The sequence below is a fragment of the Megascapheus bottae genome, chromosome 32 (genome assembly GCF_031878675.1).
Source record: "Megascapheus bottae isolate mThoBot1 chromosome 32, mThoBot2.hap1, whole genome shotgun sequence".
Lineage (NCBI taxonomy): Eukaryota > Metazoa > Chordata > Mammalia > Rodentia > Geomyidae > Megascapheus > Megascapheus bottae.
Window position 1 is genome coordinate 5,392,413 of NC_143540.1, and position 24,017 is coordinate 5,416,429.

General features: G+C 49.7%; 1 protein-coding gene across 3 annotated transcripts; it reads right to left on the reverse strand.

Annotated features, from left to right (window-relative positions):
* Positions 1–5,031: 5,031 nt before the first annotated feature.
* Positions 5,032–13,875, reverse strand: Cdv3 (CDV3 homolog). Of its 3 annotated transcripts, none has more exons than XM_090323300.1 (5): positions 13,155–13,875; positions 12,632–12,708; positions 7,579–7,721; positions 6,192–6,351; positions 5,032–5,143 (listed from the first exon to the last, which is right to left on the reverse strand). In XM_090323300.1, exons 1-5 carry the CDS (start codon positions 13,440–13,442, stop codon positions 5,125–5,127), a joined length of 687 nt encoding a protein of 228 aa, XP_090179426.1. In that variant the 5' UTR covers positions 13,443–13,875; the 3' UTR covers positions 5,032–5,124. The 3 variants fall into 3 exon arrangements, with proteins under 3 accessions (XP_090179426.1, XP_090179428.1, XP_090179427.1); XM_090323302.1 differs by lacking the exon at positions 5,032–5,143 and adding an exon at positions 5,718–5,825 and having other exon boundaries at positions 13,155–13,874; XM_090323301.1 differs by lacking the exon at positions 5,032–5,143 and adding an exon at positions 5,718–5,828 and having other exon boundaries at positions 13,155–13,871.
* Between the last annotated feature and the right edge of the window lie 10,142 nt (positions 13,876–24,017).

Here is a 24,017-nt window from a genome sequence, read left to right on the forward strand (position 1 = left end):
CCTCAATGTCTTGGAGGGGAGGGAAATGGAATGGAGTTTGGGGGAGGGCACATAGCAAATCCCCCCTTACCCTCACAGGACTAAGTCCCATCCCTCCTCATCCTGCTGTGCAAGCCCCAACTCATCCTCACACAGCTGCCCATCACCAAGTGCAAGAAAGACCTGGACAAACAGGTGGCAGAGGCCTGGAGCTGTCAGGGGAACTTGACCTCTAGGATCTAGCTAGGGGCACCGTTGGCATTGGCAGGAGCGCAGCTCCACCCAGTGGTACAGGAAATGTAGGAAAGCAATCAGGGCCCAGGACTAGGAGGGTAATTTAAGGAGGCTTAGAACAAACAACACAGTGGGCTTTCCTTGTACGCTGTTTCTAGACCAGCAGTGAAGCCCCCAGGGGAATAGTGACACCAACAAGATAGTGGCTATCATGGCCATGTTTTCAGGCATTCTGGAGAGCTTGATAACAATGCAGATGACACGGGTCTCGATCAACTTTTAACCCAGCCAGGTGCCAGTGGCTCACTCCCATCATCTGAACTAGTCAGGAAGCTGAGATCTGAAATTGGGGCTCAAAGGCAGTCTGGGCAGGAAAAGTCGATGAGGCTCTTATCTCCAATGCACCACCAGAAAACAGGAAGTGGAGCTGTGATTCAAAGTGGTAAAGTACTAGCCTTGAGCAAGAGCCCAGGGACAGCGTTTTGGGCCTTGAGTTCAAATCCCAGGACAAAATAACACCATTACAAAGCAAATCAAAACAGTGTAAAAACTATTCAAGGACCAGCCCAACCTTAGAAATCTCAGGAGAGATTCAACACTCACCTTTAAGAAGTAGACTTCCTTGATGCCAGGCCTTAACCTTCAACCCAGGAAGCAGATGGGAGCAAAGCCTCATGGGCAAGCTAGAGCAGCACAGGAGGAAAATTCTGGCTCCTTTGTCCAAGGGCCCCTGGAGGAAGCCAGCTAACATGGCTAACATTTCTTCAGGGTTCTGTGCCTGGCCCAAGGGTAGTTTCAACTCTTAATGATGATGTGACATTCTGGCCAGAGCTCAGGTGACTATGTCAGGGGAGAAGATACATTTGCAACCCACTTTTCAACCCCATTAACAAGGGTACACCAAAGCCCCTCGTGTGTTTTAATTCATGTCATAATGACTGTGAACCCAAGGAGAAACAGCCAGTCAGTCACTTCTCTCCCCCAGCCACCACCCAGCCAAGTTCAAAACTAAACAGGACCTTTTACTGGCTGTGGGCGGGGGGGGGGGGGGGGGGGGAGAGTCACCCAGTAGGATGTAGGGTTTGGGGGTTGTCAAATTTGTCTCCAGCACTTAGTTGTGACCCAGTCACCAGGAAGAACCAGAGTTGTAAAGAAACTCTTGAAATCCAACTGTAACAAGGTAATGGAAGGACAAAAGGGTGTGGTGACACATGATCCCAGCACTCCAAGATGCAGCTCAATGAATTTGAGGCCAGCCTGGGGCACTGGACTCAACACAAGTTCTCAAAAAAAGCAGAGCAGCTCACACCTAGAGAGCTCAGGAGTCTGGGATCTGAGGGTTGCAGTTCAAAGCCAGTATGGGCACAAAAGTCCTTAAGACTCTGATGAACCACCAGAAAACTCAAAGTGGCACTGTGGCTCAAAGTGGTAGAACACTAGCCTTAAGCTGAAGAGGTCAGGGACAGTGCCCAGGTCCAGAGTTCAAGTCCTACAACCAACCAACCAAAAAACACAGGCCGACTTCAAGCCCCATGACTGACACTCCCCACTACCCCCGAGAAAGAACCTCTAGTTGAGTATGGGTCTGAGGATGTAACTGGGTGGTAGAGAGCAGAGTCCATCCCAGCACTGCTACAGTGTTGTGACACTTTTTACAGAGTAAATGGAATGGTCAGACTGTCGGGGAATCAGCAGCTAGGGATAAATTGGAAGTTCAAGCATCACGTTTTAAGAAAAAAAGCTTTATCTGGACCATCACACCAGTCAAGTCAAAACTCATTCATCTCTTGCTTTTTCCCTCTGAAGGGCTACTTCTACTTACCTGAACCAGCAACCCAGACTGGGCTGTCAAGCCAGGTCACACTCAAGTTAGTGGGTGTGCAGCTTCTCACCCACACCTACTTTTCCTCTCATGGACGCTGCTTGGGGCACACTCCCACGAGCTCCCTGCAAAGTGCCGCTGAAGGTCTGACCTATTCTCACATCCTTCTGTTGTCCATTATCAAGAATTCTAGTTCTCACCTTGGCTACAATTTCAAGAATCTCAAACTACGTGTATCCGAAACCCCTCTGTGGGCATCACTGCTTATCTATTCTTTGAAGGACTCGGAACACATGCATCGAGCCAAACTTCCCCGTGCTCTGCAGGCCCCACGAAAGCCTTCCTGTAGCTGAACTAAAACTCCAAGAGCCTCTTTTGCAAAAAGCCTGCAGTCTGCCTGTTCACAGGACTGCTTCACCTCAGCGCCCTCTCCTCTCCACTCTTAACTGCAGATTCTGTTGTGGTTTCTTCACTCCTTTGCCATCCATGACATCCAGCCTCTGCCCTCTTAATTCCTGTCCTACTCCACCTTCTACCCATCTGCTGAGTCCACATTCTGAGTAACAAGGTTTTCCATGTACCAATATACACACACATGCTAGGTGCTGGACACCGGGGCTTTGTCTTGGCAAGATGAACTTGGACAATAATGCACCCCGAGAGTCTGGTGCCAGTGGCCCACCCCTGTCAGCTACTCAGGAGGCGGAGACCTGAGGATGCAGATTCAAAGCCAGCCTAGGCAGTAAGTCTGAGACTCCTCTCTTAAAGCCATCAGTAGAGCTGTCATTAGCCTTGGGCAAAAAAAGCTTGAGGACAGTGCTCAACCTTTGAGTTCAAGCCCCAAGACCAGTGTACACACAGGGAAAGCAAATAACATGATTTGCATACTTTCGCAAGGAAGGTTCACAAACTGGCCAATAAGCACATGCAACGATGATCATCTGAGAAATACAAATCCCATTCAGAAATGCAAATGCGACTCTACTTCCCACCCCTAGGAAGACAAAAATCAAGAGTCTACCCTGAGATCTTTGTGGGTAGGAAGACAGTCACAATGGAAGAATCCCTAGAAACAGGAGGGATGGCACAAACCAGTAAAATGAGAAAATAGTAAGGCAGACCACATGGGAAGACACACTCCACACCAAAGAGACGAGACACCAACTCCACGATCCATATACGTACTTTTTATTGAATTTGTTAATGGTACAGAGTTCTTGTACTGCCAAACCATGCCTGAGAATCCAAAGGAAAGAAATGGTACAGGGACAGCCCCCACTATCCCACGGGGGACTCAAACTCCATTCGTGTGCATTTTCATCATTTCCAAATCTTCTAGAAGGCAGAACCAAGAGTTGGATTTTCAATCTGCTGCAGGTCTTTGGGTTTCCAGTGCAACGGGCCATGAACAAACCTCACGCCTGTCGGCACCCTGATCCCAGGAAAACGGCACGCTTCAAAGAAACAAAGTGGCTCAAGGTTCAAGAGATAAATTAAGGTTTTTGGTTCCCAAATAGTCATCAATTTCACCAAGAATCTATTTCTCATCACCCAACCTCCCATTCTGGCTGATTTTACTACTTGCCCAAATATATCACCCAACACATCAGCAGACAGACAGACGACGCACCCGCCACCTCACCTAAAGCCAGCATTACTTACTCCCAGGTCCTGCACGTGCAATGAACCACAGCCGAGCTTGTGGAGGACGAGGCGCCCTACACTCCCCCCACAGGCCTGCACTCCTCCACACTCCTGGCTCAGGAGCATCACCACTCAAGGGAAGAGAGAAATCTCCCGCACTCCTGTGTGGTCTGGGACAGGGTCTTTCCACAAAGGTGGTGAGCGGGGCTGGTTGGAGGACCACTGCCCGCACAGCGCCCAGCGCCTGCCCTTCCCAGTGTGGGCATGAGAACGTAAGCAATTCTCAGAGCATGGGCGCCACATGGGCTGCTGTGGGTGGAAGTGGAAGGGGGGCTCTAAGGAGTAGGGCAGGTTCTGGGCAGGCCGGCTCTTCCCCAAGCAGACACCCTGCTCCTTCAGCTCCTATGCCATGCAACTCAACCCATTCCAGGAGGGCGGGCCTCCCTCATCCTTGCCCTTTTGTACGGAGGCTAATTGGTTCCACTCAAGATTGGCAAACTCACGGACACTTCACAATCCTAATATGTATTTCAGGTGACTGACTTAACCAATAAGCACGGTCAAAGGACTCATTTCAAGTCAACACAGTAAAAGGCCTTAGGCCTTACTGTGGAACGCAGAACCAGCGCTACACAGACACACGACTCTCCCAGCCCTGTTCACACGGGTGGACCAAGTGCAGTGGAGTTTAATGTGGAGTTGCCGCAGACAACTCAAAACTGGAATTATACACCTCAGCGTCACACAGATGAGCAGACCCCACAGTTACTTTGAGAGCAGCGTGTTCCAGAAGTCCAGTGCGGCCACAGCCTTCCAGCTCTTCCTCGGGGTGGGGCACGGGCGGTTTATTAAGGTCACTTGTATCTTCGTCCTAACAGCAGACGGGAACCAGCGGGCTGGCTTTCTGCGGCATTCCCCACGGGAATCCAGGAAGCTGGTTTCAGGGATCCCACAGACGTTCTCGGCTCTCCCCTTCTTGTCCAGAGTTGCCACCCACGAGAAGTCCAGGGTAAATGTAGCGAATCTGAGGTAGTCAACCTGACAGAGGCTGTGTTCAAACACAACAGGATCTTCCAGCGACCATGGGCTGCGGGGTTTTGTATTTGCAGAGCAGTTGTGAAAGAACAGAGCTGAAATCTAGTTCACACATCTACAGACCAATGAAAATTCCTCTGAATCCAATCTGTGCCAAATGCAGTTGTGACACCTTGAACTCCCATGGGGCAACAGGGCCTGCCAATGAAAGCGAGTAGAGCGGGCCCGTGCCGGCTGTGGAGCTCCACTGGGTCAGGTCAGGTGGCGGCTGGCGGAGGCGATGGTGAGTCTTCATGGAAGGGCTGAGTGGCCGCTTGTCCAGCACAGCATACTGTTGTCTAGCTCACGTGTAAGGGCATGGTTTTTGGAAACCTCATCCCTACCTCTATTTCTTACTACTTCAAAACGCTTCACCATTTCTTTTTATCCCTAAGGGAAAAGAAATGCAATCAGTAAACATTTCTTCTTCATTAGGGTATTTTGAAAATAGCTTCCTTGAATTAAAAAAAAAAAAAAAAAAAAGAGGAGGAAGAAAAAGTCACCCCTAGAAGAACGCTGGGAGGGGCAGGAAGAGAGCAGAAAATCTTCATCAAACCACTTTAAGGCTTTAACTGGGCAAGAGCTGCCTTAATACTGTACTGCAGCCGCAGGCTGTTCTCAGCACTGCCCACTGTAAGCCTGTTGGCGGGCCAGCGTGAAGACAACTGGAAAGACGTTACGCCAAGACACTGGCTTTACTGGTAGCAATTAGTAAAGTCTCTATGCACAAGTAAGGGTAACAATTCTCTCGTTCAAGTAAAGTTCTCGCTATTCAATGATTTCTCCTCCCTTCCAGTCTGTGGGTTGGGTTAAATCAGGTGGGGGGCGAGGGGGAGGCCACCGTCCTCTCTGGAGCCCTCATGCGTCGGGGCAGCTGTGAAGCGAGTCCAAGTGCAGGTCTCAGTTCAAGCCAGCGGTGCTCAACTAGGCCGAAGGCTGGGATTTAAAAGCCACTCAAAAAAAATTTCCATTCTTCCCATTTTATTTACTTTTAAAAAATTCACGTCCCTAAATAAGATGTAGATGTGCCATATGTGCTCATTTAACTCCAGGTAGCACTCACTTTAAGTACCTGCTGAAATAAGACAATTGGTAGCATTAGGGCTGGGAATGCGACACGGCTCATCTAGTCACACTGCCCGGAACACAGTGAGAACCACTCTGCTCTTCCATGTTACGGGGCATGTAAGCCAGCAACCGTGCACTTGTCACCGCCACAAAACACAAGCTGGACTCGAGAAGCTATGGCCGACAGCATCCGGGTTGTGTCCTCAGAGCTCCTGCCCCAGCCTGCCCTTCCCAGTGCTCTCACCCCACCCCATGGGCTCAGCTGCAGCCTCTGGCAGCCCAGGCTTTATCATAAGGAGCAGTGCTCCCTCCCCCCACCACACTAGGCCCTCACTCACATCCCCCACAGCCCACCCCCCACAAAGCTTACTTCCGGCTTTCTACGTGCTTGGCAGTGGACTGCAAGGACGGGAACTGCGTATCGCTGTATATTTCTGGTGGTCCTTGTGGCGTTTTCCTTGTTGTGGTTAGCCTGGCCCCGGGAGGCCTGTATACACCACTAGGCATGGCCGGTTCGGGGGGCTCTGCAACTGATGTATTACAATTGGTTAGACAAACTCTGCATCCCTAGTCAGTTGGCAATTATGGGAAAAAAAAAAAATAGCACTGCCATACCAAAGGGTCTCTGGTCCATCTAAAGATGAGAATACTTAACCAAGCTGTCTAAGCGCTGGGGAGCAGCGCTCTCCGAGGGTCCCAGAAGACTTTGCTCCCAGCACTGGACACTTGGTCCCATCGTGACTGGCTTCACGTGGCAACACCAGACACCACGGGAAGAGCATGTGCATCACAAAGGCTGGTCGTTACACATTCCTATTTCATCCATTCTCATCAATGCACTTTAAAGCAGTTCCTCACTTCGTTTTATTAGAAAACAAAGGAAAAAAAGAAGCAGCTGGACAGTCCAGGATTCCATACCACCTGACCTTTTGGGGTCTGCCAACAATCACCAGCGTGGACCTGTCTCCTCCATAACCCAGTGCGGGGTGATTACTTAGCACAGGCAAGATTCTACAGTTTGGCCCAGCACCCTAAAACAAAACCCTGTTCCACATTAAAAACCAGGCCCTAGCTGGGCACAGTGGCTCACGCCTGTCATCCTAGCTACTCAGGCTGAGATCTGAGGATCAAAAGGTTCAAAGGCAGCATGGGCATAAAAGGACCTGAGACTCTTAACTCCAATGAACCTCTAGAAAAAGGGAAGTGGGACTTGGCTCCAGGGTAGGCTGATAGCCTTGAGCCGAAGAGCTCAGGGACAGTGCCCAGGCCCGAGTTCAAGCCCTATGACCCACCAAAAAAGAAAAAGAAACTGGCCCTGGGTTCAACTACTACCAGAAGAAAAGTATAAATAACTTTCAAAAACTGTTAGCTAAGCCAGGTGCAAGTGGCTCACCCGTCATCCTTGCTAGCGAGGAGACAGATTTGAGGATCACTGTTCAAAGCCAACCTGGGCAAAATACGTCCCCCATGAGACTTCAATTAACCACTCAAAAATTGGAAGTGGTACTGTGGTTCAAGTGGTGGAGTGCTAGCCTTGAGCATAGAGAGGCTCAGGAACAGTGATCAGATCTTGAGTTCAAGCCCCACGCTGCACCAAAAAACAACAAGTTAGGTGTGTACAGGATAAAAGCGTGTTCTTTCACTTCCAAAGGCTGTTTCAGATTTGAGTCTTAAGAGCCATAACAAACCCCTCTTCTTAGGGAGGGAGAGGGCGCACCACCCACAAACCTGAGCCCACCGTGAACAGACTGGCTTACCCACGACTGGAGCAGGAGGTGCTTGCACGGGAGCTGTTTTGTTCCATGGACCCGAAGACTTTTCCACCCCTCCGCTGCCACCCCCTTCTTCCCAGTTGTCCCCGGGGTCTTCTCTCTTCTCGTTATCCTCCTCCTCCTTCTCACTGTGAGGAAGAAAAAGCCAACAGGGCACTAAAACCACCAGGGAAACCCTGAGGCATGGGGGATAGGGAGGGGAACCCCCCCACAGATGAAGTGAGAAGGATTACAGGGCACTTGCCTGCACCACCCCCCCAGCCCCTTCTCTCAGAGAAGAGTAACCAGGAGCTCCTGTGGGGTAACATCCTACCAAATATAGGCCCCCAGACCAGGCAGTGGGGCGAGAAGTGTAGAGGAAAGGCACCCACTGACACGCTTACATGCACAACTGTTAAGATTTTTCTGCTACCAAAATATACAAACTGGCATTTATGGTAAAGCTATTTTTAGTAAGCAAATGGAGGGTTTTGAAAGATGTAATTTTATTTGCAAAATGACGATTTCAACCCAATAGAGGAAAGCAAGGCTGGGTCTGGGGTTCCGCCAGCCAATGCTGACAACTTCCCCCCAAAACACTCCATCCAGAACCAGCTCACTCACACAGCTGTCACCTACTCAAGAGAGTACACAAGCCTATAATCCTATCAGGAAGCAGAGGTCTGAGGATCATGGTTCAAAGCCAACCTGAGCAGGCAAGTCTGTGAGCCTCATTCCAAATTAACTGCAAAAAAAAAGCCCAAAGTAGAGCTGTAGCTCAACTAATAGAGTGCTAGCCTTAAGCAGAAGAAAGCAACTCAGGTCGGCTGGGAGTTTGGCCTAGTGGTAGAGTGCTTGCCTAAGCAAGCACGAAGATCTGAGTTTGAATCCTCAGTACCAGACATACAAAAAAGCCGGAAGTGGTGCTGAAGCTCAAGTAGTAGAGCTCTACCCTTGAGAAAGTCCAAGGACAGTGCTTAGGCTCTGAGCTGAAGCCCAGCACTGGCCTTAAAAAACAACAACAACAACAAAAAAAAAAAAAACCCCAGTGCTTAGCTGGGCATTGGTGGCTTACACTTGTAATCTTAGCTACTCAGGAGGCTGAGACCTGAGGATCATGGTTCAAAGCCAGCCCAGCACAAAAGTCTGTAAGACCAGAAAACCAGAAGTGGCTCTGTGACTCAAGTGGTAGAATGTTAGCCTTGAGCTGAACAGCTCAGGGACAGCACCCAGGCTGAGTTCAAGCCCCATGACTAACCAAAAAAAAAAGAAACTCTCCAGAACAGTCACCTGGGGGCACTGACGATATGCTAATAATAAAAAATTCAACAGAAAAGCCTATTTTAGGTCAAACAGAACATCCGTACACTTGTACTTAAATACTCTGACCAACTGAGATTTACTTACTCCCTTTAGCAAAAGTACGTTTATAAAACACTGTACCATCAAGAGTGCTTAAAATGGGGCTGGGAATGTAGCCTAGTGGTGGAGTGCTCGCCTAGCATGAGTTTGATTCCTCAGTTCCACATATATAGAGGAAAAAAAAAAAAAAATACAAGTGGATCCCTGGAATTCCAAGAGTTTGGAGGCAGCCTGGGCAATACTGCAAGCCCCTGCCTCTTAGAAGAATAGTGAAAGTTAAAAGCTGAGGGAGCTCAGTGGTGGAACATTTACCCAGCATGTTCCAGCCCTGGGTTTAATCCACAGCATCAGAGGGGGGAGGCAAAAATAAGCTAGGCATGGAGTGCCTAGGCTATACCCCAAGCACTTGGGAGGGTGAAGAAGAAAGGATCAGATTGTTTGAAGCTATCCTAGGCTACACATTGAGATCAGCTCTTAAAGCCAACAGTAAGAATAAAATCCATCTTAAGCAGTGAGGAATCTGAAATCCTGCCACACTTTAGCTCACTGCCAGGTGCTATCCTTCCTATCCACCAGTTAGGTCTGGAAAGCCAGGCAGGCCATGAAAGCCAAACTTCATCGCCAACATCCACATACACAAGCAGTCAGACCAGCATCATGACAGGAACGTCACAATTCCCAACCACTCCAGTTTTTATAGGCCAAGCCCCAGGAGAAATAAAACTAGAACAGATATTTTTTTACACTTTTTCAAAAGCATCTACCACATAAAGGAAATCAACAAGTGGCCGGTTATCAAACTCAGTAAAAACAGCATCCATTAAGAAGAATGTTAAGTGGAGAAGGCACTTCCGAAAAGCTTCCCATTACAAACAGGTGGTTTCATTCTGGTAAACTCACAAAATGATAGTCAAATCCTAAGGACCTGACCATGGCAGGTATTAAACATATCAAATATTTCAAATATTAGCTCTGAAGCCCAATGTGGTGATACATGCCTATAATTCCCAGCCATCTAGAGGAGAAAGAGGATTTCAGAAGAATAAAAAGAAAAACCTCTGGTTCTTCAGTAAAAGCCATTCAGAATTACAAATGATATTGAGAGGTCAAAGGATAGTTCTCAATTGAGGGAAGTGTTTCCTTCAACTCAATTCCTGGCTGAATTTCATAGATGTATGCATGTGTACACGGACACATTTCAAGCTTCTGACTCCAGGCACTTTACTGAGATCTTATTTATTTTTGTAGGTCCTGGGTGTTGTCCCTGAGCTCTTCAGCCCATGGTTTCTGCCCAACCCCTTGAGCCCCACTTCCCCAATTTCTAGTGATTAATTGGAGACGAATCTTTCTTCTTTAGTGCCTGAGCTGGCTTTGAACCTGGATCCTCAGATCTCAGTCTCCTGAGTAGCTGGGATTACAGCCGTGAGCCACCACTTCTGGTGAGATCTTATTTCTTTAAACTGCAAGCCAAGAATTTTTTTTCTTACAAAAGCATAAGAAGGGGAATCAAGGTTTGAGAAGTAATGTACTCATCATTACCTGATGAATGTAACTAACCTCTCTATAATTATCCTGACAATAAAATACAATTAAATTTTTATCTTAGTTGTGGGGCTTGAACTCAGAGCCCTGAGCCTCTCTGTGTTTAAAGCTAGCACTCCACCACTAGAACCAAAGTTACTCCCAGCTTTTTCTGGAGATAAAGAGTTTCACGAGCTTTCCCTTTTTCTTTTTTTTTTTTGAGTGGTGAATTAAAGATAAGTATCTCTTGGGGACTTTTCTGCCCAGTCTGACTTCAAACCAAGACCTTCAGATCTCAGTCTCCTGAGTAGTAGCAATTTTTTTTATGTTAAGGTAACAGAACCATCTTCACCTCCCACCCATATCCCAAGCCCCATAAAATGTCTTGTTTTTTCAGATCAGGGCTAGTTATTAATACCCAGGCTGGCCTGCATCTAGTTAGCGTCCTCCTGCATCCATATCCTTCCTGACTGCTGAGATTGAAGGTGTGTTGCACAATACCATGAAGGTATGGCTTTACCTCCCACATTTAAAGATCAAATGATTCCCATCTTGCTAAAATGTTAATTTCAAAGTCTCACAACAAATTAGTCCTCTTTTTTTGGCTGGTCCTGAAGCTGGAACTCAGAGCTTGGACAGTGTCCCTGAGCCTCTTTGTGCTCAAGGCTAATGCTCTACCACTTGTGCCACAGTGCCACTTCCTGCTTTAGAATGGCTTATTGGATTACAGGCGTGAGCACCCAGCTCCAATCCAACTTTGAAATCCACAATTTCTTTAAACTTTAAAAGTAGCCACTAAGACTTTATAATTCTATTCCTATGAAGTTCCAAAAAACTACAATCTCTGGTGTCAGGATAGTGGTTAAAATCCTTGGAGGTGAAGGTAGTAACAAAGATTTCACTGTGAATAAAAAATGTCTTTCTCGGGGCCGGGAGCTTGGCCTAGTGGTAGAGTGCTTGCCTAGCATGCACCAAGACCCAGGTTCAATTCCTCAGTACCACATACTTAGAAAAAGCCAGAAGTGGTGCTAAGGCTCAAGTGGTAGAGCTCTAGCCTTGAGAAAAATCCAAGGACAGTGCTTAGGCCCTGAGCTTAAGCCCAGGACTGGCAAAAAAAAAAAACTTTCTCTGCCAAGTACCTAGGCTTCAATTATAAAAATTCATTAATTTGCTTCCTAGAGACTTGAAAAATATCCCCATTATTTTTTAACTTTCTCTCACCAACACACAAACAACAAAAAGCTAAATTCAACCACCAGTATTAAGCTAGAAATGGGGGGGGGGGGGGGCTGGGAGCATAGCCTAGTGGTGGAGTGTTCACCTAGCATGCATGAAGCCCTGGGTTTGATTCCTCAGTACCACATACACAGAAAAAGCCAGAAGTGACGCTGTGGTTCAAGTGGCAGAGCACTAGCCTTGAGCAAAAAGTGCCCAAGGAGAGTGCCCAAGCCCTGAGTTCAAGCCCCGGGACTGGCCAAAAAAAAGTTAAAAATGGAGGTGCGGGCCCAGGAGCTGCAAAGCAGAGCTCTGGTGGCTCATGCCTGTAATCCTACCTACTCAAGGAGGCTGAGGTCTGAGGACTTCCATTCAAAGCCAGCCTGGGCAATAAACTCATCTCCAATTAAATACAAAAAGCCTCAAGTGAACTTGAGATTCAAGTGATAGGACTCTGGCCTTGAGCAAAAAAAACCTCAGGGAAGTTCAAGCCCTAATACCAGCACCCTCCCCCCCAAAAAGGCATGGATCTTTAGTAGAGTGCTTGCCTCACAAGCATGAAGCCCACTACCACCGAAAAGAAAAAAAACATTTTTTTTCAAATAACAAAACCCATTCTCTTGGTCTTCAATTTAAAAACCTAACCAAGCAGAGATAAAAGGAGGCAAGCTCTCAAGAGGATTTCTGAGCTGGGAAGTGAGCTGGCAACTCAGTTGAAGTGCATACAGAAGAGCTGACTTCATGGAGGAGCAGCCAAATCATTCCTGTCCTAGTAAGCACATGGAAAGCGAAAGACTACCATGATTCTGCTTTGGATTTTTTTTGGGGGGTGGGACTTAGTTCAGTAGAAGAGCACTGGTCTACAAGGCCCCGAGTTCAATCTTCAGGTCTGCCCCCCCCCCCAAAAAAAAAGAAGAGAAAAAAAGAACCTGAACCCAATACTGTTTAGATCCACACTGACCTTATCTGCATCGCCTGGACTCGGAGTCCGCTGTAATCAACCTCTTTCTGCTCAAATTCCTTCCACTCATCTTCATCCTAAGAATTAAAAAAAAAAAAAAGAGAGATCAATGAAAGCACTTTGGAAGCAAGCAGCCAAGCAGATTTTTTTTTCTTTTTTTAAGGGGGGGGTTGGAGTGGAGACTAAGAATCCTAAGTCTTTAAAAAAAAAAAAAAACACAGCCATTGCTGGAGTCACAGGGCAGAAACGGAAAAGCTGTGCGACTTCGAAGCCAACTAGTGGAAGAGTCGAGGGAAGGTGTGAAATACGTTCTGCCGGCCCACCTCGGGAGCCTTCCCCGCCCCCACGCCCGTCGCCCGGCTCCGAGGATCTGGGCTCCGCCGGCGGGCTTCTCGCGAGTCCAGGCCACGCTCGATCGGGAGCCGGCCCCACGCAGGCTCCGGCGCCCCCGCCCGCACGTGGCGGGGCGCCCGGGGGTCCCCCGCGCGGCCCCGGCCCGCCCCTCCCCGCCCGGCCCCCTCACCTTCGTCACAGCCTTGGTGGCGGCGCCGGGGCCCGCGCCCCCCGCGCCGTCGCCCGGCCTGGTCCCCGCGGCCCCGCCGTCGCCCGGCCGGGCCCCCGAGCCCGCGGCCCCGCCGTCCCCCGGCCTGCTGCCCGCGCCCGCGGCCCCGCCGCCCGCCGCGCCGCTGCTCCCGCCGGCGCTGCCCGGGGCGCCCGCGGCCCCCGCCGCACGACTGCTCCGCTCCTTCTTCTTCTTCTTGTCCCTCTTGGCGAAGAAGTTGTCCAGGCTCCGCTCCTCCGTCTCGGCCATGGCCGCGGCCTGTGCGGCCCGGATGGGTGGGGCCGCCGGCGGTGGCGGCGGCGGCGGCGGCGGCGGCGGGCGAGGCCCGCGGGGCTCCGAGCTCACGCGGCCGGCCGGGCGCGGCGACGCCTCAGGACCCGCGGGGCCGCCGAGGCGCGTGCGGCGGGGTGGGCGGCTCCCCCCGGGAACTGTGGCGCGGTGGTACGGTCCGTTCCGGAGCTCGCGAGACGCGGCCCGAGCCCGCCGGAGCTGTCGCGACGACGGACGGACGGCGGTGCCGGGTCCCGCCGGCCCCACGGCCCGAGGTGAGGGGGGTGGGGAGGAAACGCGCGGGCCGGAGCCTCCGACGAGAGCTCGGCTAGCGGCGGCGACGCGTGCTGGAAGGAAGACGCGCGCTGAGGCCCGGAGAGGAGGGGAGAGGGGGCGGGGAGGGGAGGGAAGGGGAGGAGGGAGGGCGGGCCACCAGCAGAGAGAGGCAGCGCTGCGCCTGCGCGTTGAGCTCCGCCCGCCGCTGTGGGCGCGCCGAAGGGCGGGTGGCGGGAGGAGAGGGAGGCGGAGCCAAACAGAGAGCCAATCAGCTGGCAGAACGAAACGCTTAGGTGACAATCCACGCCTGCGGCGGGGGCCGGAAGCCGGGAAGAGGCGGGCATATGCAAAACGGGTGACGTGCGTGGCGGGTTCCAGCCTCCTGATTGGCCGAGCGTTTTGCCTTGTGGGCAGGCTTTTTCGAGGGCTGGGTGACTTGGCCGAAGAGAGGACGGGCCGGAGGGGCGGGCGGGTCCTGGCCGGGCGCATGCGCAGGGTGCCCGCGTGCGTCCGCCCGCCGGGAGCCGGCCGTGGCCTGGCGGCGGATTGGACTTTCCCGGAGTCGAGCCAGCTGTGTGAAAGATCGCCCCTCCCCCTCGGCTGTCCTCCCGCTTCCACCTGCTCCGGCCGGGCCCCCCCGACTTTCCATCCGTGCGGGACGACCGGAGACGGCTAGTTTTTAAGTATGTCCACAGGTAGGTAGACCAGGAACGGCCGTGTATACATAGGTGCACGAGGGGAGTCTAGCGAGGGCGAGCTCAGTAGACTCGACCCTCGGGGAGGAGCGTGTGGAGCGGAATGCCAGGCCATTCAATGCCGTGAGAGAGGGGAAAGCCGCAGTTACACACGGACTGTGAGCCCCCGCCGGGGACGAGAGCCTTGAACAGGAGACACAAGCACTTTTACCTTGGCGCTACACTCCAGCAGCCCTGGTTCTTGAACTCCAGGCCTGGTTACTTATCCCACAGCTTTTTTAGCTCCAGGCTAGTGCTCTGCCAATTGAGCCGCAACTCCACTCTTGGCTTTTCGCTGGTTAATTGGAGAAAGGCTTCCCCAACTATCATCCTCCTATCTCAGCTGCCTCAGTAGCTATTAGGATTACAGGCTTGAGCCACCAGGCCTGGTTAATAGATAATTAAAAAGACAAACCACTTTTTAGTAGCATATCTTATCTGTGCAAGTGAGGGGTGGGAGTCACCATCAAATTCGTTCATCAGCTCTCTCCTCCCGTTGATTGGTTGGATGGCTGATTGGTTTTGTGTGGGTACTGGGGTCTTAGGCCCTCCCAGGGCCTTAGGCTATAGCTTGGTGGTTTCGTTCATGGCTTGCGCTCTGCCACTTGAACCATGCCTTCAATCCAACATTTTGCTGGTTAATTGGGAATGGAGGCTTGCAAGACTTCTCTGCCTAAGCTGGCTTTCATCTTGGATCTTCACACACTCCTAAGTAGCTAGGATACAGATGTGACCTGCCGCCCCCTCCCCCTTCTTAGAACAGTTTCAACAGGTTTTATTATTGATAGATGAGATCATGAGATGGGGTGCCAGTAGTTCACACCTGTAATCTAAGGTACTCAGGAGGCTGAGGTCTGAGGATCCCAGTTCAAAGCCAGCCAGCCCAAGCAGGAGAGTCTCTGAGACTAACCAAAAAAAGCTTGAAGTAGAGCACAAAAGCTCAATGACAGTACCCAGGCCTGAGTTCAAGCCCTAGGACTCCCCACCCCCCCCCCCCACACACACAGAGTTATCTCCTACCTTTGAGTTTGAATGATAGCAACTTTATGCTTGGTCCCTTTACCTGATAAAGAGGGGAAATGACTTGACCTGTCATAGCTGTAGGAACTGAAATACTCAGGCTACACTTGGCTTTACCAATTCTGTATTCTTGGAGCCTGAAAAATGAACTGTCTGTCTGTCTGTCTGTCTATCTATCTGTCTGTCTGTCTATCTTATCTATCTATAGAGATCTATATATACAGATATCTAGGTATTTTATGTATCTATCTATATCTATATATAGAGAGAGAGAAAAAAAGAGAAAGAGAGAGAGAGAGAGAGAGATAAATAGGCCTATGAACAGTTGTAACCTTTCCACTTCCTCCAAAGAGCAGGGGAGAGCTGTCCCAAGCACTTCAGGAAATGACCTGAAGTTACTAGTCCTAGGTGGGGTATAGATAGCACATGGGGCAGTTTGTCTCCTCCAGTTCCCTACCATGAAAGGTCCTATCCTCCAATGCATCTGCTACCACCAGTGCCATTCAAGACCTCAGTTCCCAACGTCACTGAAGTGTGTCAAGGAGCCGATGTAGCCTTGGTCAGTACATTATTATTTCCCCAAACATAAACTGTTCCCAACTACCCAGGCTGGGTCCCTAGGTAACTCTACCTTCTGTGACACTAGTCATCCACCTGTGATGCTGGCCACCTAGTACCACGACCTTCCTTTCTAATCAAAATGCTTATTTTTATTCTAATTACATTTTTTTTTTGCCAGTCCTGGGGCTTGAACTCAGGGGCTGACACTGTCCTTGGACATTTTTGCTCAAGGCTAGTGCTCTGCCACTTTAGCCACAGCTCCACTTCCAGCTTTTTCTGAGTGTGTCGTACCTGGAATCGAACCCAGGCCTTTGTGCATGGTAGGTGAGCACTCTCCCGGCCCTCTACTTACATTTTCTTTGTCTTCCTTTTCTTATCTTCTTTCTTCCTACCTCCCTTTATTCCTTTCTGTTTTTCCTTTCTCCTCCTTGATGGAACTCTAATTTTTTTAATTTTATTTTTGTGTGTACCTATACTGGGGCCTGAACTCAGGACCTCAAGCTCTCATCCTGTTCACTCAAGACTGGCATTCTACCTTTTGAGCCACAGCTCTAGAGATAAGTCACACAGATTTATTCCCCCTGTGGGTGTGTGTGGGGGGGCGGGTCATGGAGCTTGAACTCTGGGCCCCAGAGCAGTCTCTGAGCTCTTCAGCTCAAGGCTATCACCCTACCCCTAGGCCTGGGCTCTTCAGCGCCAGGCTACCACCCTATCTCTTGAGCCACAGCCCCACTTCCATTGTCTAGTTTTCTAGAGATTAACTGGAGATAAGAATCTCACATTCTTTAGTGCCGAGGCTGAACTGTGATCCTCAGATCTCAGCCTCCTGAGTAGCTAGGATGACAGGCGTGAGCCACCGCGCCTGGCTTATTTCCCTATTTTTAAGTCAAGGTGCACCTTACTCCAGCCTGAGTAATTTCTGGATCTTGCTTGTCACCTCTTTCTAATCTAGAACCTAGCTAGTAATGACTCCCTTGCCTTTGGCCCTCATCAATAACACATCATTGTCTTGAAGAAATGAATGTCTTAGGAAAACACAGAGAAGGAACAGTGGTTAAAGGCTCACACAGCAGGATTTCTTAACACCATTTTTCAGTGTGATTGATGGCATGAACCCAGAACTTGTTCATGAAGAAGAAATTCAGGTCAGGCCAGCAGAGAAACCAGTGTCTCTGTGGGTGTTACCATCTATAGTTGGGTCTCTCCTCCATGAAGCCCGTCCCTTCCTTGACATCCCCAATATAAAACCAAAAGCATCTGGGCTGAGAATGTGACTTAGCAACAGAGTGCTGGCCTAGCATGCAATGAAGCCCTGGGTTCAACTCCTCAGTACCACATACACAGAAAAAGTTGGAAGTGTTATAGTGGCATAAGTGGTAGAGCAGCTAGCCTTGAGCAAAAGCAGCACATGGATAATGCCCAGGCCCTGAGTTCAAGCCCCAGAACTGGCAAAAAAAAAAAAAAAAAAAAAAAAAAAAAAGCATCGGTTCTCACCAGTTGCTCCTATTAAAGGTCTCTCTCACCACTCTCTGCCAGTATCCTCATCCTCACCCAGCCCATTTCCAATCCTTCAGGGGTTCTGACCTTTCCCAGCCATAAAGACGGGTGGAAAAGCCGAAAAACGACACTCAGATTATCCCCAGATAGTTCGGCCTGTGTTTCAAAGGTTCTTCCTCCGGTCTGATCGTGGACCTTTCTCTTGGTCCAGTCCAATGGACTTTAGTTATCGCCCAGAGCCCAGGCCTCCGCTCCAATATCCCATGAACTCAACAGCCTGGCCAAGGGCAGCTGGGCCCAGCTCCATTGTCCCAGAGTTCTTTTCTGCTGAGCTTTCTGTTCTGCTGAGTTCCATTCTGCTACCTAGGCTAGAAATTCCCTCATGCTCAGCTCACAGGAATGTAGCTCATGCTGGCCAGAGCTGGGCGGGAAGTAAATGTCAGAATCCTATCATTCTTATTTGTGGCTAGCTCCCCCCGCCTCTCCCTCCTCTCCTTTCTCTCTCCCCGTCTCTTTCTCTCTTCCCTCCCCTCTCCCCATCCTCTTTCTCACTTTCTCTCTTCTCTGCCAGTACTAGGGCTTGAACTCAGGTCCTGAACATTGTCCCATAGGGTTTTCCCCCCCTCAAGACTGGCATGTCAGCGGTGCCACTTGTAACAAAAACTTCCACCTTCTCCCTCAACCTCAAATCCCTCTGTATCTCAGCCAGGCATTTTAGGGTCAGAGGACGGACAAGAGGATCCAGACACCTGTGACTACCTGAGTACCCATTCCTAGAAAGATAAGATCTAGGGGCTGGGAATGTACTCAGTGGTGGAGTGCTTGCCTAGCATGAATGAGGCTTTGGGTTCAATTCCTCAGTACCACATACACAGAAAACGCCAAAAATGGTGCTATGGCCCAAGTGGTAGAGTGCTAGCCTTGAACAAAAAGCTCAGGGACAGCACCCAGGCCCTGAGTTCAAGCCCCAGGATGGGCAACAAACGAACAAAAACAAATAGAAAGGTAGAGTTGCCTTGAATGACCTACCCTACATACAACTTGGTAAACAGGTTGATTATTGCCCCCTCCCAGACTGTCCTTTCCTAGAGGATCCCATTTGCTGTTAGCTCAGCCAGTGCACGTTGGCCTGTAATTCTAGTCCTGAAAGGATTTGCCTCCTGATTGGCTGGGACTACAGACAGACCCTGCTGTGACCCAAACATTTCATCTGAGGCACCAGTGTGGCTCACCACCTGTCATCATAGGTACTCAGGAGCCTGAGGACCACAGATCAAAGTCAGCCTGGGCAGACAAATCTTGAGACTCTTATCTCCAGTTGACCAGGAGAAAATCAGAAGTGGAGATGGTGACTTCAGTGGTAGAGCACCAGCCAGGTAACAGTGGCCCAGCCCAAGCTTTGAGCTCAAGCCCCAGTGCTGGCATACGCAGACGCATGTGTATGCCTGTGCGTGCGTGCGTGCGCAAGCGCACACACACACACACACACAGCGCGCGCGCGCGCGCGCGCGCACGCGCGTGTTATACAGTTTAAGCCATGTTTAAGCTGAGATTACAGCCAGATGCCAATACACCTGGCTCCAACTCTAACTGACTAGATGTTATTGTGTGGAACATTTGAACTGAGTAGGGAGGAATGAGGCTGGAGGCTAGGAAGAAGAATTGGATTGTCCAGGAAAGAGACAGGAAAAACTCCCCCCCTCCCCACAACATGGCCTGCTGGGAGGCAGAGATGAGTCTTTTAACTACTCACTACCTCCCCTTACCAGTCAGCTCACCCGATGACTAAGCTTCCCAGAATCGCCAATACTTGGGGGAAAGGCACCCCTGAAGCAAGAGGAGAATTCTAGCTACTAATGCCACCTGTTAATGCATCTTATCTGTATGGTCTCCTATGAATTGGACTGTTGGCAGTCAGACTTTCTCTGAGCAGATGAGGCAACTTCCCTCCCCACCTCCCAACATGCCCCACCAGGCGCAGGCTGATTGGCCTTGAACCAGATTCAACTCCATGGCAAAAATCACCCAGGAAAAGCTGTCCTGGGGTGGACTATGTAAGAGCCAGGCCACTCTGGAACCTTCTGATTCAGTGGCTTTGGTCATGGGAAGGGCAGAAGACGTCATTATGTCAGTAATGACCCAGTGCCTCACCCCAGCCTCCCATCTCAACCCAAGAAGTAGCTGTGAGACTTTTATCTTGCATTTTCTGATTCCCCAGAGCCTCATCTAGTGCTGATTACCAGGTCAGTGGGTCATGCCAATGTTAACCTCCCAGCCCGAGACAGGATGGACAGGAGAGGAAGAACCAGAGAAGGCACACGCCATTAAACTTTCTCCCGGGGGCCATTTCCTCTCAACCCTTTTGTGGTCATACCAAGTTTACCACAAGAGTCTTAAACAAGATAATCAGAACACTTGAGAGCCTCCCCCCCCCCCCATTTCATCACTAGAAACTGCAAATCCAAAAGCATCAACCTTTAGTTCCCTTTTGGAGTTTGTGTTGTGTTGTTATTCCTCCATCATTTCTTGAGATGGGGTTTCATTATGTAGCCCAGATGGGCCTCAAACTCATGATCCTTCTGGCTCTGCCTCCAAGTACTAGGATTACAGGCTTGTGCTTTGTGTGTGTGTGTGTGTGTGTGTGTGTGTGTGTGTGTGTGTGTGTGTGCGCGCGCCAAACTTGGGGCTTGAACTCAGGGCCCCTTCTTTTACTCAAGGCTAGTATACTACCACTTAAGTCACAAGGGCCATGTCTGGCTTTTTGTGAGTAGTTGGTTGGAGATAAAGAGTTCTGCCCAGGCTGGTGTCAAATCTCAATCCAAAGATCTCAGCCTCCTGAGGAGCTAGGATGACAGGCGTGAGCCACTGCACCCAGCCCCACTTGTACTTTTAAGGTTAAATTGTTGAGATTAGGAAATTTCCAGAGGAGTTATCTAAATCAGTTCTGTCCTTTGACACAGTAAATAATCTGCAAACTCTTCTCCCTTCCTTACAAGCAATGAAAAAAGAGAAGGCATGGCAGGCAAAGGAAATCTTCTGCACTACTGGTGTTTTGGGTGGGTCTCACTCAGCCTATCCACTCAGCACACTTGTCTGAGGATTAGAGGTGAGTGGCTAGATTATAAATTCACTTAGCTCAAAATGTATAAAAGCGACTCTAAGCCTGGCTCTGGTGGCTGACACCTGTCATCCTAGCTACTCAGGAGGTTGAGATCTGAGGATCGAAGTTAGAATCCAGCTCTGGCAGGAAAGTCTGTGAACCCTTAGTCCAATAAACTACTCAGTAAAAGCCATAAGTGGCAAAAGAACCTGAGGGACAGTGCTCAGGTCCAAGAGTTCAAGCCTTGGGAATAGTTGGGGGGTGGGGAGGGGAAGGAGGAGTCTTTTAGATTTATGTGCCTGGGGCTGGCTTTGAACCAAGATTCTCATATCTCAGCCTCTTGACTGGCTAGAATTACAGGCAAGAGCACTTGAACAACTGGCACCCAGACCATTTTGTGTCTTTAACTCCAATGAGAACAGAAAATGTTTCTTCTTTTTCTCTTGTACTAACTCTGTTATTAAAAAAAAAAATCCTTGCTAAAACTTTGATGGTGTGAGACTCTTCATTTTGGGAAATGCTCTGAAATGTTTTTCATGAGTAGATCTCAAGGACTAGTGATTTTGCATGGAAACCAGAAAAACTCCTTCCATTCTCAGGTGACTGTGTGTGTTTGAAAATGACCCGAAGGCTGGAATGTGTCTCAGTGGTACAGTGCTAGCCTTGAGCAAAAGGAGCTCAGGGACAGCATCCAGGCTGTGATTTGAAGCCCCAGGACTGGAAAAAAAAAATAGGCAGATAGTGGCCCAGAGTTTGGCCTAGTGGTAGAGTGCTTGCCTAGCATGCACAAAGACTCCAGGCTCAATTCCTCGGTACCACATACATTAAAAAAAAACTGGAAGTTGTGCTGTGGCTCTAGTGGTAGCGCTCTATTCTTGAGAAAGCCCAAGGACAGTGCTCAGGCCCCAAGTTCAAGGCCCAGAAATGGCAAAAAAAAAATCGACAGATAAATAAAATCAGACTGGGGTTTCACCTTGGAAGCCCTCAGAAAATGGAAAGTCTAGCTACTTTCACTTTCAAATAAACTTAGAGTTTATCTTAAAAATAAGTCATTCAGAGACTACCCCTAGCCCTCAGGATAATCCTGATTAGGATTTGTTTACCTTTCTCCTCACCCTTTGTGTGTGCTGACAGCCTTTCCTTGTCTCCCTGCTAGTGCTAGGGTTTGAATCAGGACCTAAGCTCCTTCACTCAAGGCTTGGTGCTCTATATTTGAGCTCCACTTCTGGCTTTTCAGAAATAATTCCCAGGCTTTGAACTGTTGTGATCCTCAGATCTCAGCCTGCTGAGTAGTGGAGATTACAGGTATGATGGTTTCACTAGATTTTTTTTTTTTTTTGGTGGGTCATGGGGTTTGAACTCTGGGCCTGGGCGCCATCCCTGAGCTCTTCAGCTCAAGGCTGCAGCCCTACTCCTTGAGCCATAGCCCCACCTCCAGTTTTCTAGTAGTTAATTGGAGATAAGAGTCTCTCATTCTTTAGTGCCTGGGATGGCTTTGAACTGAGACCCTCAGATCTTAGCCTTCTGAGTAGCTAGGATGACAGGTGTGAGCTGCAACGCCGAGCTCACCAGGTGGTTTTTGAGAGAGGATGTATTATAAACTTTTCAGAACTAGTAAGCATCCTCACACCATCTTAATTTCTCTGACTGTCCAAAGGATTTCCAATGAATGAGGGTTTGAATAATGAATAATGGTGGCTTCTTAGGGAGCTGCCCCACCCTCCTCATGCAACCAAACTGTCTTGGGCAGAGTGCCAGGGCAGAGAGGAACAGAGGAGGTGGGTGGGGCTGGGAGAGAGCCAGGCCTCAAGACTGCCCACCCCTCCCTCCAGAATCTCTGCTTAATTTCCACCTTGATGGGACACGTGCATTTCAGAACGCTCCAGATGGTGAAAAGATGTGGAAGGAATGCAGAGACTCACTATCTGGGAATGCGGTGGAAGCTATAGTTGCAAGAACACATGGGCATTAGGAAGAAGGGTTTTGAGGGCACAATAGCAACTGGAAAACCACATGTGATGTCATATCAAGTGGAATGCAGACTGACACCAGGGCCAAGATGGGGGCATGGCAGGGGCCGGGGGGGCTGTGTGATCTGGGAAAGAACACAGGGTTTCTAGCTGGATAGACAGACTGGGGGTTCAGGTCCCATTTTCCTGTTTGCAAGTAAGGTGCTAACTGGAAAGTTCCTTGGTAGCTCTGGGCTTTGATTTCCTTCCCCTCCCCTCCCCCAATTTTCCCATCCTCCCCTCCTCTCTCCCTCCCTTCCTGTGCCTACTTGACATAGTTTTTAAAATCACTTTTTTGTCTGTGCCAGTTCTAGGGCTTGAACTTGAGGCCTGGGTGATGTCCCTGAGCTTTTTTGTTTAGTGCTTTTACCACTTTGACCCACAGATCCACTTCCAATTTTTGGAAGCTGAGAATTTCATTGCCTTTCCTGCCTGGGCTGGCTTCGAACCACAGCTTCCTGAGTAGCTATGATTACAGCCATCAGTGCCTGGCTATCACTGTCATTTGGTATGTGAGGCAATGGAGACAACAGCAAGCCAAAGAAAGCCAAATATTACTACTAAAATACCAGATGGCCAGGAAAGAGCGTTCTTCTCCCCCCTTCCTCCCTCTCTGTCTCTGCCATTGAAGGAACAAGTTCTACAGACGAGCTACTGATCCACTTCTAGCCTCCAGAACTTCCAGAGAACTCTGTGGTAAGCCACTTGGCTGTGACACTGGTTATGGCCCCCTAGGGAACAATACACTTGACATACACTAATTGCCCTGGGGTCTCAAGTGCACTGCACACCCTGCCAGACTGCAAAGACTGATCTGTCCAGGAGTCCCACTGCTTTCTGTGTTCCCCCTGTATTAAACTCTGCCCTGATGTGACCCAGGGGCAAGGGAGATCTTCTGTCAACTTCCTGAGGAAGAAGGTGGTGGCTGAAAGCTGGGTGTGGCAGTACACACCCGCAATTCCAGTGTTATGGGAGTTAAGGCACACGGATGGCCATGAGTTCAAGGCCAGCAGGGGCTACATATAAAAAGAAAGAAAAAAAAAGCGCAGGTACCTGTGGCTCATGCCACATCTGAGGATCCCAGTTCAAAGCTAGCCAGGGCAGCAAAGTCCCTGTGAGACTCTTATCTTCAGTTTGCTACCAGAATGTTGGAAGCGGCACTGTCTTTCAAGTAGTAGAGTGTGCTAGTCTTGAGCACAAAAGCTCAGAAGCTACACCCAGGCTCTGAGTTCAAGCCCCAGGACTGGCACAAAAAAGAAGAGGAAGAGGAAGAAGAGGACAACAAGAGGCAAGACGACAAGACAAGAAGGAAGAGCCAGGCACAGTGGCTCACACCTGTCATCCTAGCTACTCAGGA